We start from the raw sequence: 20,593 nt of genomic DNA, 5'->3' as shown, positions 1-20,593 counted from the left end.
GTAAATGCTGGTCCAATCTCCGTGAAACCACCTATTAAGAATAAGCTTCATTTGTAACCTATCCATATCTCCTCTCCAAGAGGAATATGTAATTCAGCGGGACAGGCAGCATCTCTGGAAAGAAGGAATGAGGAACGTTTCGGGTCGAGACCCTACCAGACTGATGTCAGGGAAGTAGGCGGGACAAAGATAGAATGTAGTTGGAGACAGTAAGCCTGGTGGGAGAACTGGGAAGTGGGAGGGGATGGAGAGAGCAAGAGCTACTTGAAGTTAGAGAGGTCAATGTTCATACCGCTGGGGTCTAAGCTACCCAATTGAAATATGAGGTGCTGTTCCTCCAATTTGCGCTGGGCCTCACTCTGACAGTGGAGGAGGCCCAGGACAAAAAGGTCAGATTGAGAATGGGAGCATGTTAAAGTGCTGAGCAACTGGGAGAGGGGTGGTGATATTACGGTCTGGTGCTCGTCTGTGGGATCATGGTCCAAAGATAAGTAGGAGGAGGTGTCTGAGAGTTGTCACCTGGCCTCAGGCCGGTAGAGATCAGCGCGCCAGACTAACACGGCACCTCCGTTGTCAGCGGATTTGATTAATAATAATAATAATAATAACTTTATTTATACTTTAAAAACAACCACTGTTGCAACAAAGTGCTGTACATGACTAATCATGGACAAAAAATTATTACACGACAACAAAAACATTAAAAGAGAGAGAAAAAACAATTAAAAAACCCCATTAAAAACACTAAAACAGGAGCAAAGTCTCATGCAGGGTCAAAAGCCAAGGAATAGAAATGGGTTTTAAGACTGGTTTTGAAGATGGACAGTGAGGGGGCCTGTCTGATGTGCAACGGCAGAATGTTCCATAATGTCGGAGCAGCAACAGAGAAGGCAGTGAGTAAGGGGAGTGGAAAAGTTGAGGCGGTTGATGTGCCACCGGCAGTTGGAAATATAAAGGTCTAAAGAGGGTAGAGGGCCATCCGGGGGAGTCCAAGAAGAGGGGGTCCGGTGGAGATGGGAGAAGAGGTCATCACTGTGTGGTGAGGACTCCTTCCCAGAGAAAAAGGCACGGAGGCGGAGGCGACGGAAAAAGGGAGAGACAGATGGGAAGGAGAGAGAGCAAGAGACAGGAGCAAGATGGGGAGAGTGGAAGAAATGGAAAGAGGAGGGGGGGAAGAAAGGGATGGAGGAAGAGGTTGAGAGAAAGAGAGTATGAATCTTATGCAAGTTTAGTATAGTTTGGAGAAAACATGGAAACAGGCCCTTCGGCCCACTGAGTCCGCACCATCTAGCGATCACCCCTTACAATAGTTCTATCCTGCACTCGAGGGACAATTTACAATTTTTACCGAAGCCAATTAACCTACAAACCTTTACGTCTTTGGAATGTGGGAGGAAACCGGAACACCCGGAGAAAACCCACGCGGTCACAGGAAGAACGTAATTCTCCGTGCAGACAGCATCCGTAGTCAGGATCGAACCCGGATCTCTGGAGCTGTGAGGCAGCAACTTAACCACTGCGCCACCGTGCTGAAACAGATGCGCTGCCGAAGCACACAGCGGATTCTATCCACAGGCAGAGCACGGCGCTGCCATTCTCTCCCTGCCACAATGATGCATCAGCAATGAGATACCAGCAGGAGAAGCCCACTGAATAGGTAAAGAGTAAAGATAGATGATTAGAAATGGGAGGTGCAAGAACATCTGCATCGATCAGTTGAGCCAACTGACCCTGGTTCTGTGCTATAAATATAAGAGCTGGGGTCTTTGAGGCACTCCCTGACTGTCTCAAAGAGACATTCCCTGTCGGTCCCTTTCAGGCTGTCCTACAGTGAGCGCCCTTTCCTTGAAGCCAACATGCATGATTACTGCAGATACTCTGCCTACATTTGGCCAGCAAAATGGAACAAGAGGCAGTAAAAATCACCCAAATGACTGCATATATATATTTTTAAATTGGAAGTGGTAATTCATCCATGCAGCGGTGTTTTAACAACCAAGTCTTATTAGGGAGTGGGTAATGGGTCTGTCAACTGCTTAATCGCCTTTATAAAGGCCACACTTGCAGACCAACAGATGTCCATTTCAACAACAGCAACTAAGCAAGTGATCGGAAAAGCATAGAAATTACTCTGCACCTTGTCTTTCATACTGAGTGATACATCAGTACAAACATGGAGAGAGATCCCCATGTTTATCACAGGTCTAACCAACCTTTAGAGTCTGAAGAAGGGTCTTGAACCGAAACATCACCCATTCCTTCTCTCCAGAGATGTTGCCTGTCCCGCTGAGTTACTCCAGCATTTTGTGTCTATCTTCGGTTTAAACCAGCATCTGCAGTTCCTTCCTACGCTTTAAGGTTAATGTATGGTTAACCTTTTTATTATGTCTAACCTTTAGGTACCAGTGTAGTGCTCTCACTTGTCCGCTCTTGGATTAAGTAATCAGGTGTTCAAAGAGACAGGTATATGCACAAACCTCAAGAATAGGGTGCCACCTGCTTAGACCCTCCCAGAACCATTACAATGAATCATTGTGAATGCAATTCTTTACAAGAAATCTGAATTTAAATGTTTGTGGTATTAAGACATTTTTGGCAGACGATGCAGATATTTATTTATTGAGCGAAACAAAGCATCGATTCAGCCAATAGACCACAAATAGGTGGAATAACATTCAGCCACATAATAGGTCTCTAATACAATATGCATTATTATAGTTTCGTAGTGACGTGCTTTCAAAGATTTGTACATACGCAGCCAACTGTGCATAAATAAATAATTTAACGTGATTTATTGTCACAAATACACATTCCTGGCTGCCATATGCTGAGACACAGAGCCAACATTTCTTAATCAGCACAAAACCGGTCAATTGTTCTCTCCCTTCCTAGCCTCACTCTCCAGCCGGTGCCACTATTACTGATTCTACCACGGTTTTTCCTTACCCAGCGTTTCTCTTTTTAGCCTCAAAAGCTCCATATCTTTTGTTGCTCTCACTCTTTCTCCTCTCTTTAGCTTCACATTAGCAAGTTACATTGCTAAACAACCTTTTAGACACTGTTTCCTGATGGGCACTGGGGAGTTTGAAAGACTTGGTGCAGCATTGTCTAGTTGGCAGGTGGAAGGTGAACACGTCATTTCTGCTTGAGGTAGAGGTGTGTCTTTGTGGTCAGAGACCATTATAATTCTCCTCACCAGAGTAAAACCTCCTAACATTACAATCGAGGCTCCCTGTTCTGTTTCCACTGCCTTTACTGCCTTGTGCTGGTGAATTGATATTGTCACCAATAACACGGCTGTGAGAATACATGAACTAGAATATCACTGCCTGTGCTGACTCTTCTGGACACTTAATGCCCACCAGTTACATACATTAAACAATACTGCCTTTTCTGTCCCTCTGCACTGCCACCACATTGTTGATTGCAGACAAATTTTTATTTATTTTTTATTTACTCCATGCTATTCTGAATTAAAAAAATTAAATTGTAATGTTTTATTTTTAACTGTCTGCTGTATATCGTGTTTTTATTCTTTTGCGAGCAAAGCACCAAGGCAAATTCCTTGTATGTATACATTCTTGGCTAATACATTTTTATTCATTCATTCATTCATTCATTCATTCATTCATTCATTCATTCATTCATTCAAGTGTTCAGGTACTTACTTAAAATTCCAAGGGTGAATGGTAGAACAGTGGGCTCCGCATAGCAGGAAGGCCAAACATAAACTGCTATGTCTGTGCATAGATGACAGCTGGATCTAATGTACCTCCAACAATCAAGGGTTTTATCGGCCAAGATTTGTTGTCTCATGCTGGGGACTCTCATGGATCCGGGAGGATAAGATTAGGCGTAGCTGTGATGTCCACAAAACAGCCACCCATCCCTGCCATTTGCAACATAAACTCGCAGCCAGCACGGGGATTGGTGGAGAAGAGGAAAATCAGCCTTCTCGGTGTGGGGGGGGAAAAATGTACAACATAGGCTGTCACTGTTTATTCAACCCATATTTGGTGGTATTTTGTTTCTGAATGTAGGCAGCAAGCCAGAATGAATTTGGGTTTGTGAGTTTTTAATCCCGAGTCCAAAATTGCTCTTAAATCCTGTGATTAGGAAAGGAAGTCCATTGCTGGAGAAGTTACCCAGTGCCAAAGCTCAGCATCTGATCTGAGTGGAACCGGGACGAGGGGTAAGAATGATAGCACCCACACCTAGGGTCATGGACTAGGACAGTGCCCTCCTGAGCTATGATAAATGGCGCAGCAACTTTGACAAGGCTCAAGTTTTCCTGATGTGAGGCCAAACAGAACTGATGAGTGGTGGGGGGAAAGGAGTGGGAGGGACTGTTGTTTAGATTAATTTGGCACTGGAACGACAAAACATGAGAAATTGATCAAAATAACATAGGTAATTCAGTTCAGTTTAGTTCATTGTCATCTGTACCAAGGTATAGTGAAACACCTTTGTTGCGTGCTAACCAGTCAGCTTTTCTCCAGAGATGCTGTCTGACCTGCCGAGTTAAGCCAGCTTTTTGTGTCTATCAGTGGAAAGACAATACATGATTACAATCGAGCCATTTTACAGTGTATAGATACATGATAAGGGAACAAAGTTTAGTGCAAGGTAAAGCCACTAAAGTCTGATCAAAGATCCGATGGTCACCAATGAGGTAGATAGTAGTTCGGGACTGCTCATAAAGCGCTAAATACAATGAAATCAACAATATCCCGATGAAAGAAAATAGCAAAAGTGATGAACTAATTACAGGTATTAATCTGTATGTACGCCAATGTCTGTGGTGTAACCAGTAGGCTGCTGAGCTGCACATATTGTCATCTGAAATTGAGAAGTGTTTGCAACCATAAGATAACATTCCTGATGGATATAGCAGAAGAGGAGGGGAGGGCTTGCATTGATTAAGGATGTTGACCATTTCTAAACAGAAACGAGACACATGATGGATTAGAAACGTTGTCAGTGAAGTCATAACAAAAATAGAGCAGTTATAGTTCATAAGGTTCATATGCAAATAATATGATATATATGAGCACTCCAAATGTATTGCACAACCAGCAAAGTATTTTTGAAATCACTAATGTGAGCATAATTTAATGCATACCAAGGCTCCACAAATTAGAATAAGCTATTGACTAGATAATGACAATCAAGAGACTACAGGTGCTGGAAACAATCAGCAGGTCTGGCATGACTTGAATGTTGCCAGATGTACTGAATAATCGGATGATGTTTAGTGATGTTGGTTGAGGAATATGTTTTCCCTATCCTGCTCTGATATACTGCAATCTATATCTTGCAATCTGCACAAAAAGGCAGACAGGATCTTGGCCCAATCTGCAAGGGACTTCTCTGACAGTGCAACCTTTTCCCCCCACCTATTACCTATTGCTGTATTGTACTCTGTTTCTCTCAGATGCTCAGAAATAAGAAAGACAGAAACCATGCTCTGCAAATTTGGCCATAATTAACACTAACAACGTTGCAAATGTCAGGTTTCGTTGTGAGAAACAATGTGATGTCCTACAATATGCCCATCAATAAGAAGAGCAACGCCAGCAAATTGCTGAAGTGTTTCAGCTTCATGTTTACCATCCAGTGTTTTTACTGAAAGCTGTGAATTGGTGGGATATAAGGGGCTTTTGACCAACTGTTCCCTATCATTGATGCTCTTAGTCCACCAGGCCTAATTTTCTACTTGGGTACTGGTGGCAGAACAGTGCAACACAATTAAATGGTTCCCTGGGGTGGGAAGATTGCAACCTTCACGTGGTTCCGCCCTGTTTCGATGAATGCAATCAACCCGGCGTGCACAATCAAATATGATCAAATAGAACAAGTTGTCCTACAACTCTAGGCTGTGCATGCCATACGCAAGAATAAGAAGAAATCATTCCCCCCCCCCCACACTTTTATACATCAAGAAATTGAAGCACAAGAGGTTGTCAAGGGATATTAAGATTTCTAACATAGTTCTAACATAGTCTCACAAAGGCCACCAGTTTGTGCTTTTCCAGGAATAATAGATGGAAGTTGACAGCACTCTCGAACCCCTCACATATTCCAATATTTTGATATGATATAGAAAGTGTCCCATTGAATCTACATCATTCATTCCCTTGTAACCTATTCCCCGCATCTTCCCATTAATTCTCCCTAGATTACACTCGCACATATTTGGTACGAGAGAGGAACCTAGAGCACCAACATGAAACTCACGTAGACATCATCTAAGATTGAACCTGCATCACCTGAGCTATGAGGCAGCAGCTTTACTGGCTCTGCCACTTGTGTCTTCCCACTTCCACTAAGATCCTGAACAATAACAATAAAAAAACAAGCCTTTTGGCACGGGATCCGAGCGTGTATCCATTATTGATTTGAGTATAGGAGCAGGGAGGTTCAACTGCAGTTGTACAGAGTCTTGGTGAGACCACACCTGGAGTATTGCGTACAGTTTTGGTCTCCTAATCTGAGGAAGGACATTCTTGCAATAGAGGGAATACAGAGAAGGTTCACCAGACTGATTCCTGGGATGTCAGGACTTTCATATGAAGAAAGCCTGGATAGACTTGGCTTGTACTCGCTAGAATTTAGAAGATTGAGGGGGGAACTTATAGAAATGTACAAAATTCTTAAGGGGTTGGACAGGCTAGATGCAGGAAGATTGTTCCCGATGTTGGGGAAGTCCAGAACAAGGGGTCACAGTTTAAGGATAAGGGGGAAATCTTTTAGGACCGAGATGAGAAAAATATTTTTCACACAGAGAGTGGTGAATCTCTGGAATTCTCTGCCACAGAATTTATTTGAGGCCAGTTCATTGGCTATATTTAAGAGGGCCCTTGTGGCTAAAGGGATCAGGGGGTATGGAGAGAAGGCAGGTACAGGATACCGAGTTGGATGATCAGCCATGATCATATTGAATGGCGGTGCAGGCTTGAAGAGACGAATGGCCTACACCTGCACCTATTTTCTATGTTTCTATGTGCATGCAGCGAAACCAGGAGAGGAGACTGCTTGCAAAGATCCTGTTTAAACACTGTGCTTGGAGCAATGCATGCCTAAGTCATCCTCCACCACTGAAGATAAATAGGAGCAGATGCTTTCCCCAGAGGAAGGGAAGGAATATGATGGACATGTATTCTGAAGTTCCCTCTCCAGCTGCCTCTCACAAGTTCAGATCACAATGGGCCCTGTGATGTTCTATTAGATACAGGTTGCCAGTGAACATTATTATCAAGGACATAAAACAATCTGCTGTGAGAACTCAGGGTCGAGCAGCATTTATGGGTGGAGAGGATTGTTGATGTTTTGGGCTGAGTTCCTACATCAGGGCACCTACATTGGAGCATTAACAAGGGAGTTGTATGAACATTGTGGTTTAATGTCAAAATACTACCCCCTTTCTTCTGATTTTGATTTTAAAAGACACTTTACTCTTCTTCCTCAAGGCATTCTTGGAAAAGTATGGCTATCTTAAAGCTGGGCCCCTCGATGGACTGAACTCTGCACAAGTTAAGGAAGCAGTGAGGTAAGGCTTTCACACAGAGGCATGGGCACTGTGCACTGTAAAGGTAACATCCTGCAGCATCTGCAGAGCCAAGACAATGGACTTCATTTGGTGCTTGCTGTGAACACACAGTTAAAAATAGCCAGACCTTAACCAGGCAATCAGTATAATAACCTAGGTACACAAAATTGCTGGGGGAACTCAGCGGGTGCAGCAGCATCTATGGAGCGAAGGAAATAGGCGACGTTTCGGGCCGAAACCCTTCTTCAGACTGATAGGGGGTGGGGAAAGAAAGAAGGACAAAGGGAGGAGGAGGAGGAGCCCGAGGGCGGGCGGATGGGAGGAGACAGCTAGAGGGTGAAGGAAGGGGAGGGGAGGGGGGGAGAGGACAGCACGGGCTAGCCAAATTGGGAGAATTCAATGTTGATGCCAAGGGGACGCAAGGACCCCAGACGGAATATGAGGTGCTGGTCCTCCAATTTCCGCTGGTGCTCACTCTGGCAATGGAGGAGACCCAGGACAGAGAGGTCGGATTGGGAATGGGAGGGGGAGTTGAAGTGCTGAGCCACCGGGAGATCAGGTAGGTTATTGCGGACTGAGCGGAGGTGTTCGGCGAAACGGTCGCCCAACCTACGCTTGGTCTCACCGATGTAAATCAGCTGACATCTAGAGCAGCGGATGCAGTAGATGAGGTTGGAGGAGATACAGGTGAACCTTTGTCGCACCTGGAACGACTGCTTGGGACCTTGAATGGAGTCGAGGGGGGAGGTGAAGGGACAGGTGTTGCATTTCTTGCGGTTGCAACGGAAAGTGCCCGGGGAGGGGGTGGTGCGGGAGGGAAGTGAAGAATTGACGAGGGAGTTGCGGAGGGAGCGGTCTTTGCGGAAGGCAGACATGGGGGGAGATGGGAAGATGTGGCGAGTGGTGGGGTCACGTTGGAGGTGGCGGAAATGGCGGAGGATTATGTGTTGTATTAGCCGGCTGGTGGGGTGAAAGGTGAGGACCAGAGGGACTCTGCCCTTGTTGCGTGTGCGGGGATGGGGAGAGAGAGCAGCGTTACGGGGTATGGATGAGACCCTGGTGTGAGCCTCATCTATGGTGGCGGAGGGGAATCCCCGTTCCCTGAAGAACGAGGACATTTCCGATGCCCTGGTATGAAATGTCTCATCCTGGGAACAGATGCGGCGTAGGCGGAGGAATTGGGAGTAGGGGATGGAGTCTTTACAGGGGGCAGGGTGGGAAGACGTGTAGTCCAGATAGCCATGTGAGTCAGTGGGTTTATAATGTATGTCGGTCAGGAGTCTGTCCCCTGCGATGGAGATGGTGAGGTCAAGGAATGGTAGGGAAGTGTCTGAAATCGTCCAGGTGTATTGGAGTGCCGGATGGAAGTTGGTGGTGAAGTGGATGAAGTCAGTCAGTTGTGTGTGGGTGCAGGAGGTGGCACCAAAGCAGTCGTCAATGTAGCGGAGGTAGAGGTCGGCCGCTACATTGACGACTGCTTTGGTGCCACCTCCTGCACCCACACACAACTGACTGACTTCATCCACTTCACCACCAACTTCCATCCGGCACTCCAATACACCTGGACGATTTCAGACACTTCCCTACCATTCCTTGACCTCACCATCTCCATCGCAGGGGACAGACTCCTGACCGACATACATTATAAACCCACTGACTCACATGGCTATCTGGACTACACGTCTTCCCACCCTGCCCCCTGTAAAGACTCCATCCCCTACTCCCAATTCCTCCGCCTACGCCGCATCTGTTCCCAGGATGAGACATTTCATACCAGGGCATCGGAAATGTCCTCGTTCTTCAGGGAACGGGGATTCCCCTCCGCCACCATAGATGAGGCTCACACCAGGGTCTCATCCATACCCCGTAACGCTGCTCTCTCTCCCCATCCCCGCACACGCAACAAGGGCAGAGTCCCTCTGGTCCTCACCTTTCACCCCACCAGCCGGCAAATACAACACATAATCCTCCGCCATTTCCGCCACCTCCAACGTGACCCCACCACTCGCCACATCTTCCCATCTCCCCCCATGTCTGCCTTCCGCAAAGACCGCTCCCTCCGCAACTCCCTCGTCAATTCTTCACTTCCCTCCCGCACCACCCCCTCCCCGGGCACTTTCCGTTGCAACCGCAAGAAATGCAACACCTGTCCCTTCACCTCCCCCCTCGACTCCATTCAAGGTCCCAAGCAGTCGTTCCAGGTGCGACAAAGGTTCACCTGTATCTCCTCCAACCTCATCTACTGCATCCGCTGCTCTAGATGTCAGCTGATTTACATCGGTGAGACCAAGCGTAGGTTGGGCGACCGTTTCGCCGAACACCTCCGCTCAGTCCGCAATAACCTACCTGATCTCCCGGTGGCTCAGCACTTCAACTCCCCCTCCCATTCCCAATCCGACCTCTCTGTCCTGGGTCTCCTCCATTGCCAGAGTGAGCACCAGCGGAAATTGGAGGAACAGCACCTCATATTCCGTCTGGGGTCCTTGCGTCCCCTTGGCATCAATATTGAATTCTCCCAATTTGGCTAGCCCGTGCTGTCCTCTCCCCCCCTCCCCTCCCCTTCCTTCACCCTCTAGCTGTCTCCTCCCATCCGCCCGCCCTCGGGCTCCTCCTCCTCCTCCCTTTGTCCTTCTTTCTTTCCCCACCCCCTATCAGTCTGAAGAAGGGTTTCGGCCCGAAACGTCGCCTATTTCCTTCGCTCCATAGATGCTGCTGCACCCGCTGAGTTCCCCCAGCAATTTTGTGTACCTTCGATATTCCAGCATCTGCAGTTCCCTTTTGAACAGTATAATAACCTCCTCCTTTCAGTGATTCATTCTGGGACTGAAAGTTTCGGTTTGATAGGTTATGTTGAAGGAACATAAGCGAAAGATAATGTTGAGGATACAGGAAAGGACTAGCTTCCATTATAGCGATAGATAACTGAATGAAGACTTACTTTATTGCCTGAGCTGTTATCTGGAGGTTGGTACTGCTTTCAGCTTTCTAAAGAGTGGAGTGACAACTGTTGAGCAAGGCCCCCATAGCGCAGCAAGAAGACCCGCTGCCTCACGGCTCCAGAGACCTGGATTCAAAGCTGATGTCTGGCACTGTCTGTGTGGAGTTTGCAAGATCTTCAACTCAGCATTCACTGGTTTCTTCCCACATCCCAGGGACATGCTGGTTAGTAAATTAATAAGAGAGTATAAATTGCAGTGTCAGTTGGTGCTGGAAAAATAGTCTGGGGAGTTAACGTAGAAGCAAGATGGAAAATGTAGACATGTAAGTATAGATATGTACCTGATGAACAGTATGCACACAGTGGGCTGAAGGGCCTGTTTCATGACACTGGTCCATGATGGTGTTGCCAGTTGCAATACTTCCCCCTCGCATTGAGCCATCAATCTTTGCACTCTTAGTGAGTAATGTTTTGGGATGTTGATCCATTGGAATATGGGCTAAGACTCCCATGCTTATTCTTTCCATGAATCTTCTCGGCAGAGACAAGAAATGTCCTCCCATCAGTTGAATTTGAATTCAAGAATTGATTGTGGTGGAATATTAAAACTTGATACCCTTACACCACATTGCATGGGTTACGGCCCCTAGACCATACCAACGTAATGCAAGAAATAATAAGCATTGCAACATCTAAAGCTAGGCAGTTTCCTTGCATTAGAGGTCAGAATATTGGCAGCAGAGCAATGTTATACTTGACTCGCTGGCAGTTTTTAGTCACACAGACTCCTTGCTTGCATTAAGCATGGGTTTATTCAAAGTGATATTTGATAACCTTTTCAAACCACATTTGGGAGGGGTTGTCTTGATTTATAGCTTGCTGTTTCTTGTAATAAATTTAAATTGCTTCAAGTTCCCATTCCAAGTCTATCCAGGGGAGCAAACCCTCACTCAGTGAACGAGAGGCTGCAATAATTCAGAGCAACTTCATGGCTGGAATTCCTGCCCTGATCATAAGCAAGAACCCACCCAAAACATTCTGAGCAGCCGAAGAGCAGCTCATTGCTTGTTGTTGCTTCCCTCCACCGCCTGCTACGTCCATCTCCCTCCATGGTCCTTGTCTCGTGTAGGCCCAGACTACTTGCAGCCTTCACTGTCCTGTCTTCCTGTTCTTGCCCTCACTAGCATGTGGCACTGTGAGTAATCCAGGGACCATTACCATTGAAATCTTATTTTATTTTTTTAACCCTTTGCCTAACTCCCTATATTCATTTTGGAGGACCTCATCCCTTTTCCCATCCATGTCATTTTTGCCAATGCACACAATAATGCCTGGCTGCTCATCCTCCCGCTTCAGAATGTTCTGCTCAAAGAAATATTGCTAAATGTTGTGAGAGCACCTGTCTTCACCTCTCAGGTTGAGAGTTCAAATTCCACTGCCATTAGCTGGCAAATGGAATTTCAGTAATTCAATGCTATTTAGATAGAATGCAGGCAAAACAACTGCAAACGCTGCCAGAATGTTATTAAATCTCACCTGGCTCATTAAACCCTTTCATGAGCAGGAGCCTGCCACTCCTATCCTGCCTTCTCTCGAGGTTATTTAAGTCACAGACGGTATGACTGCCTCTCATTGCTGTAACATGTGCAATTAATTACCCACCCGATCATAATCATAGCTCACACAACCGAAGTTGGTTGTAAATAAAAACGAACTGCCAATGTTGCAAAATAAAAACAGAAAATGCTGGAAAAACTCCGAGAGAGAGAGAGGGACCTCGAGTTTTTGCTGAAGCACATATTGCTCAATGGAAAGAAGCGATGTGACTTGTGCCACAAAACCCCGATTGGAAGAGATGCTGGAATGTACATCAGGTTTCAGCATTACAGTAGCCGATAAAATGTGTAGGAAAGAACTGCAGATGCTTGTTTAAATCGAAGACAGGCAGCATCTCTGGAGAGAAGGAATTGGTGACGTTTCAGTCTGAACAAGGGTCTTGACACGAAGCGTCACCCATTCCTTCTCTGCCTGTCCCGCTGAGTTACTCCAGCATTTTCTGTCTATTAACAGCAGCTGAAGTTTGCTTTAGAAATAGTGAACCCACAGCAATGGGAAGCTGAAACACAACCTGGAAATTTCAGTGAACAACTCATATATATTTCATATCTTCTGATCATTTGCTGCATTCTGTTCCTTCTGTAGTAATAGTTTAGTAAAAAAAACAAAGTGCTGGATGAATTCAGTGGGTCAGATAGCAACTGTGGAGGGAATGGACAGACCACGTTTCAGATTGGGACACATTTTTAGACTAATAGGTGGGAGAAGGTTGGAAATGAATTGTTTGGGTGGGCTATACCTGGCTGGAGACAGGTGGGTACAGGTGACAGGTGAGGAACTGCAGATGCTGGTTCAAACCGAAGATAGACACAAAAAGCTAGAGTCCCTCAGTGGGACAGGCAGCATCCTTCTCTCCAGAGATGCTGCCTGTCCCGCTGAGTATCTCCAGCTCTTTGTGTCTATCTTGGGGTACAGGTGAAGGGATTGACTGGCAGATGGGTGGAGTAAGTGGCAAAGGATAGGGGTAAAAAGGAAACAAAAGTGCGTCAGATAAGGAAAGAAGAGGAGTGAAATGTAAAGCGGGAAAGAGTGAAATGGGTGGGGAGAGACGGGGGAGGAGAAATAAGTAGGATAAAAGGAAAAGAGAGGTGAGCATATGGACAAGGGAAAATGAACTCTGTGATTGGGAGAAATGTGCTTGCGTTGGGGTAGGAATTAGGGCAGGGGAAAGGGAGGGGAGGTAGCGGGTATTATTATTTGAAAATGTAGAATTCAATGTTCGTTCCTACCCAAGCAGAATATGAGGTACTGTTCCTTTAGTCTAGCTCGTTTTCCAGATGTTACTCCTTACCTCTGTGTAGTTTTGCAGATGTTGGTTCTTCGCTGTATGTGGTTTTCCAGATCTTGGCCTTTTAATATTTGTGGATCTTTTGTTATATGTGGTTTCCCTGCTGTTGACTGAATAATGTACATAGTTTCTCAGGTGTTTACCCTTTACTGCAACTAGTTTGTTAGATGTTGATCCTTTACTGTGAGTAGTTTGTCAGATGTTCCTTCTTTGGGCATACAGTTCCCCCAATGTACAGTTTGCAAAGTATCGTTGCCCAGATGTTTCCTGAATCTTCATCCTGTATTTGATACAGTTCCCCAGATCTGGTGCCAGGCATGGTTCCAAGTGGAAGCTTGCTCTCCAGTACTTGGGCCTGATCACCAGTAATTAGCCTGGAAGGTAGTGGAGAGCTTAATCTCCTGATCATCTTACACACTGATCGTTAACCCAGACACTGAGACTGACTGTTTAAGAACTGCAGATGCTGGAAAATCGAAGGTAGACAAAAGTGTTGAAGGAAATAGGCAAAGTTTCGGGCTGAAACCCTTCTTCAGAGTGAAGAAGGGAAGGAGACAGCAAGGGCTAACGGAATTGGGAGAATTCAGTGTTTATACCACTAGGGTGCAGACTGCCCAAGCGGAATATGAGGTGGTGCTCACTCTGGCCATGGAGGAGGCCCAGGACAGAGAGGTCGGATATGGAATGGGAGGGGGGGGTTGAAATGCTGAGCCATTATGCGGACCGAGCGGAGGTGTAAAACCACATCTGGAACGTTGCCTATTTCCTTCGCTCCATAGATGCTGCTGCACCCGCTGAGTTTCTCCAACACTTTTGTCTATCTACTGAGACTGACTGTTGTCACCCTAACTGTTGGCCCTGTTGGAATCTAGTTCAGAGCAGATTCACGATTAACCCTTGTGTAGCTCAGTCACTCTGAGCCTTCAATAGCCCAGCAGCCAGCACGACCCCAAGCAATATATTTACTTTAAAAGTTAAAAAAAAATGCAGATGCTTGAAATCTAAAATAAATTCAGCAAAATGCTGCCAGCATTCAGTAGGTCAGGCTGATGAAAGCAAAACAGAGATAACCTTTCAGGTCAAAACCCTTTCATTCTGTCAAAGAGTCATAGAAACATAGAAAATAGGTGCAGGAGTAGGCCATTCAGCCCTTCAAGCCAGCACCGCCATTCAATGTGATCATGACTGATCATCCAAAATCAGTACCCTGTTCCGGTTTTCCCCCCATATCCCTTGATTCCCTTTGCCCTAAGAGCTAAATCTAACTCTCTCTTGAAAACATCCAGTGAATTGGCCTTCACGGCCTTATGTGGCAGAGAATTCCACAGATTCATGACTCTCTGGGTGAAAAGGTTTAAACAATTTAAACAATTAAAACAAAACATAAAGCACTGGAAGAACTAACAGGTCAGGCAGTATCTGTGGATGGAATGGACAGATTATATTTCTGGTCGGGACCATTCTTCCAACACACAGGTAATATTTCAGGTCAGGTCCCTTCTTCAAACTGACAGATGATATCTTTGGTCGAGGCCCTTCTTCAGAGATGACATTTCGATTCGGGATGTTACCTGACCTTATGAGTCTCACCAGCACTTTGCATATTTCTCAAGATATCAGCATCTGCAGTTTCTGGTGTCTCTTATTTTTAAATCCTGGTAGATTTAGATTAGATTCCCACATAGGAGGAAATATATTTTCCTCATTCCCCTTCCCTCCACCCCTCTTATGATCTTATCTATTTCCACCTGACCCTCTTCAGTCTGATTACAGGGGAGAGCAGGAAGAAGGATTCGTCACCTATCCATGTTCGAAACGTCACCTATCCATGTTCTCCGGGGACACTGTCTGACATGCTGAGTTACTCCAGCATTTTGTGTCTATCCTTGGTATTACCCAGCATCTGCAGTTACTTGTTATTACATTCTTTATAGGACTGGATGGTTCTGGACATACTTGAGATTTATAGGATTGGAAAGTCAGGAATATGGAAATGTTGAAGGTGGATTGGGAACTTTGGAGAATTGGAGGGATAGCAGTGGTTGGTGGAAAAAAAGAGGTTTTCTCATTAGTATTGAATGCTTTCAGCCTCATGAACCCTGCAGCAGTTGCCCCTCACAATGCTGTCGCCTGCTTCCCTCTGCCAGTTTACTGCCCCTGAACTGCAAAATACTTCATTTCAAGGGGAAGTATCCCCCATCTCTGCTCAATTAAACCTGTCCCTTCCCACTCACCCCATCTGTACTCAACTAAACTTGTCCCTGCTCACCTTCTCCATCATGGTCTGGTTTGGCTCAGCCACCAAGCACGACACCTGGAGGCTGCAGCGAATCGTCCGATCAGCTGAGAAGGTTATTGGCTGCAACCTTCCCTCCATTGATGAACTGTACACTGCAAGGGCCAGGAAGCGAGCGGGCAAGATCATCTCGGACTCCTCTCACCCTGGCCACAAACTCTTTGAATCAATTCCCTCTGGAAGGCGACTCCAGACTGTCAAAGCTGCCACAGCCAGACATAAAAACAGTTTTTATCCACGAGTAATTGCTCTACTCAACAGCCAAAAATCTGTAGCCTCCCTTTGATCTGGTATTTTGTTGGTTCACATGCTTGATCAATGGTGCTTTATCATTAATGTTTTATTATTATTAATGTTTAGTGTTTTTTGAGTCATTCCTAACTGTCACTATATGTCATGTTGTTACTTGTGGGCGGAGCACCAAGGCAAATTCCTTGTATGTGAATACTTGGCCAATAAACTTACTTACTTACTTACAGCTGTCCCTGGTTTGAAGAAGGGTCTCGACCCAAAACATCACTCATTCCTTCACTCCAGAGATGCTGCCTCTCCCGCTGGGTTACCGGCATTTTTGTGTCTATCTCCTGCTCAACTAAACCCATCCTCCTCAACTAAACTCATCCCTCCTCAACTAAACCAGGACCTATTCAGCAAATCTGTTTTGCATCCTTTCCAGGATTTTGATATTTTCCCCACTACAGGCTCACAACTGGACATAATGTTCTCCCCGCAGCCTAAACAATGATCAGGACCACCTTTGCATTGCCTCTTTGTTTTTTATGAAACCTTGAGTTTTATAGATTGTTTATAATGTTTTTGTCAGCTTTCAAAAAAATGTCTGAAAGGCTAAAGTTCCCTGCTTTATTGTATGTGTATAACTCTGCACCAAATTCCTTGTTCTAAACTGTTTCACCCCATTTTCATCTGCAGTAATTTTATCAATAGCCTGACATAGAGCAGTGATGATTAGCTTTAGAGTCGAGCTGGTGGAATGTGAAGGAGCAGAGGGATTTGCCAAAGGAGTGGTTGAGGGGAGGAAGAGGCTCCAATGAATCATAAACATGGGCGTAACCAATTGCACCAAACGGCCTGTGTTGTGCTGTGTGTTCAGTTTTTTCTTGAAGTTACTCCAACAGTATTGTGCTACCAAAATAAAGAGTTAATATTTATAATGCCAGATGTCCCACATTATTTGTACAATCAAAAAAGTTCCCTTTTAAAATGTTGGTCCTGTAGTAATCAACAGGACACAGCACCACTATATGCACAGATCCAACAATTGGTTGTGTGATGATATTGATACAATCTCGACACAGATTCCATGAACATTTTCGCAATTGAGGATCCAATTCTTAAAACAGCCCAAATGCTTTGGGGTACTTGGTGTTCCATAGCATTCCTGCAGAAATTGGATGGAGTCTTTGGTAGGTACTGAAGGTAGGTATACACACTACGCTAAACAGAGTGAAACTTTTATCTTTACTTCTGTTGCCTGAAAGCGTACTGTGCTGATCAGGACTGTGATCCACTTTGGTCTCACACTGAAGCGGGTCTTTGGTGGAGGCTTGGAATCTGCCTCGGTGCAGTAGCAGAGACATGCTAACCTGCGCTACTGAGGGAGTTCACACCTGTTTACATCCATTCCTCAATGTATGTTAGTGAGGCACTTTTGGAAAATGTGTTTTGGTTTAGTTTAGTTTAGAGATACAGCGTGGAAACTGGCCCTTCGGCCCCCCAAGTCCGAGCCGACCAGCGATCCCCGCACACTATCACTATCTTACACACACTACGGACAATTTACAATTTTACCAAGCTAATTAGCCTACAAACCTGTATGTCTTTGGAGTGATTGAGGACACCGGAGCACCTGGAGAATACCCAAGCAGGTCACGGGGAGAGCGTGCAAACATGCAGACAGCCTGTAGTCAAGATCGTACCTGGGTCTCCAAGCTGTGCCACCGTGCCGCCCAAACTATAAGCAATATTTTGTAAATGGAGGAAATTGAGGAATTACTGCAATTCCTGGTAGGGCTTATTGCTTTAAGGATCATTCTCACACTTTCTTATTGATGTCCTCAGACTAACCTCCCTACCCCGGCACTGATGAACTCCACAGCAGATCTAATCCCAAGTATCAACATAATAGTGTCCACAACTCACAACCTCCACTCACTGCAAATGGGGGAGATCATAGAAGGAAGACCTGTGTGCACGTTTCCTCACACCAGACCTGCTCCTGTTGCACGAGACACCTCGCGCCTCATGTATGATGGACTACCAATGCCTGGGTCATTCACCCAAAACTAGCTTGTCCTCACCCGGCACAGTTTAATCTGTGTTTTCAGGAGTGTGGACAGATTTTTTGCCTCTGTTTGTTGGCTCCTGTTTTTGCCCAGTGACGCCCATTGTACCACGAATAAGACTGAGTCACCTGGAGGGAGATCTCCTGTTTTCACTGAATGTGGTCACAGGTTCTGTTCCTTCCACTCGAGAGGGTAGATTAAGCCATGTTCTTTTCCAAAGATTAACAGCCCTTGAGCAATGCATAACTGAATTTTACCTGATACATACTTACTTGACAGGATTTGGCCCTTGAGGATGTGTAGTATACTGCCGGAGCAGGGTGATTACGATGCACATACTTGTGGGAGCAGCAAGCCTCTGCAGTAACCTTGCATTCCATTCCATTGCATTTCAAGCCTGTGGGGCAGAAGTAGGCCTCTTGTACTGAAGGGGCCTTCACTGAGAATTGAGACCGCTTTTAGCATTGGTTGAAGAAGATAAAATCAAATTCAGTCTGCTGCTGAGGAACATCTGTTGACTTTCATCCAAATTTCTCTCTTGCACTGAAATAATATCAAAATGGCTTTTCACTTACATATTCACAGCTGCGATTTTACCAATGAAGTTGATGGGGTGTTTGCTCCTGTTATCCTCTGTTCTCTCTACCTCCCACATGGCTCATAAAGTCGTAAGGAATAGGAGTAGAATTAGGCCATTCGGCCCATCAAGTCTACTCCGCCATTCAATCATGGCTGATCTATCTCTCCCATCTAACCCCATTCTCCTGCCTTCTTGCCATAACCTCTGACACCTGTACTAATCAAGAATCTATCTATCTCTGCCTTAAAAATAACCACTGATTTGGCCTTCACAACCATCTGTGGCAAAGAATTCCACAGATTCACCACCCTCTGACTACAGAAATTCCTCCTCGTCTTCCTAAAAAAAGGTCCTTTAATTCTGAGGCCATGACGTCTAGTCCTAGACTCTCACACTTGTGGAAACATCCTCTCCACATCCTTTCTATCCAAGCCTTTCACTATTCTGGTACAGGCTACTCCGCCCCTCTGATCTGCTGTGTAATTTCCTCAGACCATCTTGTTCCCCTTCTCCGGTTTTAGCTATCGTTGTGCTGCCCTGGGACCCACAGTCTCACTGTTTTTTCTCCGATGTGGTTTTCTCCGCAGGGAGTTCCAGTGGATTTCCCATCTGCCGGTCAGCGGAGTCCTGGACAAGCGGACAGTCCACCAGATGGCCGTGCCGCGCTGCGGAGTGCAGGACGTCGGGAGCCACGGGAGCTGGGAGGGGCGAGTGGAGGCCCTCTTCCTCGGCCGAGCCGGGGATACCCGGCGGGTGAAGCGCTACTCACAGCAAGGTAAACTCTGGTGTAGGAAGGAACTACAGATGCTGGTTTAAATCGAAGATGGACACAAAAAGCTGGTGTAACTCAGCGGGATGGGCAGCATCTCTGGAGAGAAGGAATAGGTGATGTTTCGGGGCCGAAGAAGGGTCTCGACCCAAAGTGTCACCCATACCTTCTCTCCAGAGATGTTGCCTGTCCCGTTGAGTTACTCCAACTTTTTTGTGTACATCTAAGGTAAACGCTGGCCTGGGCCCTCGATCCCCTGACAATGGCAGCGTGTTGCGGCAAAGCTTTAAAATGTCCTGACAGGGGGTCGCGGACTGAAGCATTAGCTGTTTCTCCCTCCATACATGCTGACTGTCCTGCTCAGTGTTTCCAGCAGTTTCTGTTTGGACTTCAGATTCCCAGCATGTGTTTTGCTTTACATTTTCAAGGCTTTAATCAGTAAGGAGTATGGATGCATATATGAAGTGAGGAAAGAACGTCAGTGATTTGTGTTGCTAGTATTTCAACACTAGTTTCTGCATTTTAAACATTGGCTCATGTTTAAAATGAAGAAATACAGAACGGCGGGGTTGTGACAATTACAATCTTATCCGATTAATTTAAATCGCACAGATGCTAGTCCTCACAGATTTCTAGTGCTCTGTTGACAACACTGCTATGTGTTGGTCCCTCGAGCTGGGGGTGCCAGTTGTTCATCAAATACTTGGGCTGTGAGTGTGGGAAGGAGCTGCAGATGCTGGTTTAAACCAAAGATATACATCAAAAAGCTGGAGTAACTCAGCAGGACAGACAGCCTCTCTGGAGGAAAGGAATAGGTCACATTTCGAGTCGAGACCCTTCTTTGCTGTTGCTTGCTGAAGCCTCTGAGTCCTCCCAGTGCTCATCTCCCAGATTACATTGGATAGCAGTTGTCAGCAGCTCCATGTTTCCAAGTGCCAAGACAGCTACAATCCTATCAGTTTAATCAAGTTGAGTTTTGACAACTGTCAACACTGCCCGCTCTCTGTTTACGTTGCAAGTGCACCAGAGAGAACTAGTTTACAACCCTAGAGCTGTGCAGTGGTTTCAGTTTAAGAAGCAGTGATTTTTAATGCTTTAGTTGCCAAGTTTTGTCGCTTCTCCTGAGCGTGCCGAGCCACACTCTCCCCGAACCAACACCCAACACGTACCTGTGGAAGATGCCTTCTCTGCACCACGCCTGCAAATTCCTTCATCCACTTCTTGTGAGAAGGATGGAAGATTACTTATATTCG

General features: G+C 45.8%; 1 protein-coding gene across 1 annotated transcript in view; it reads left to right on the top strand.

The window, feature by feature from the left end:
- Positions 1-20,593, top strand: part of mmp28 (matrix metallopeptidase 28) — a 62,143-nt gene that overhangs the window by 9,405 nt on the left and 32,145 nt on the right. The window contains exons 2-3 of the mRNA XM_033045975.1: positions 7,470-7,549; positions 19,159-19,346. Of these exons, the coding sequence (XP_032901866.1) occupies positions 7,470-7,549; positions 19,159-19,346 (268 nt within the window). The remainder of the gene's footprint in view (positions 1-7,469; positions 7,550-19,158; positions 19,347-20,593) is intronic.

This window comes from Amblyraja radiata, chromosome 28, assembly GCF_010909765.2.
Source record: "Amblyraja radiata isolate CabotCenter1 chromosome 28, sAmbRad1.1.pri, whole genome shotgun sequence".
NCBI lineage: Eukaryota > Metazoa > Chordata > Chondrichthyes > Rajiformes > Rajidae > Amblyraja > Amblyraja radiata.
The sequence above is the reverse complement of the archived record's forward strand: the minus strand, read 5'-3'. Positions and strand labels throughout refer to the sequence as shown.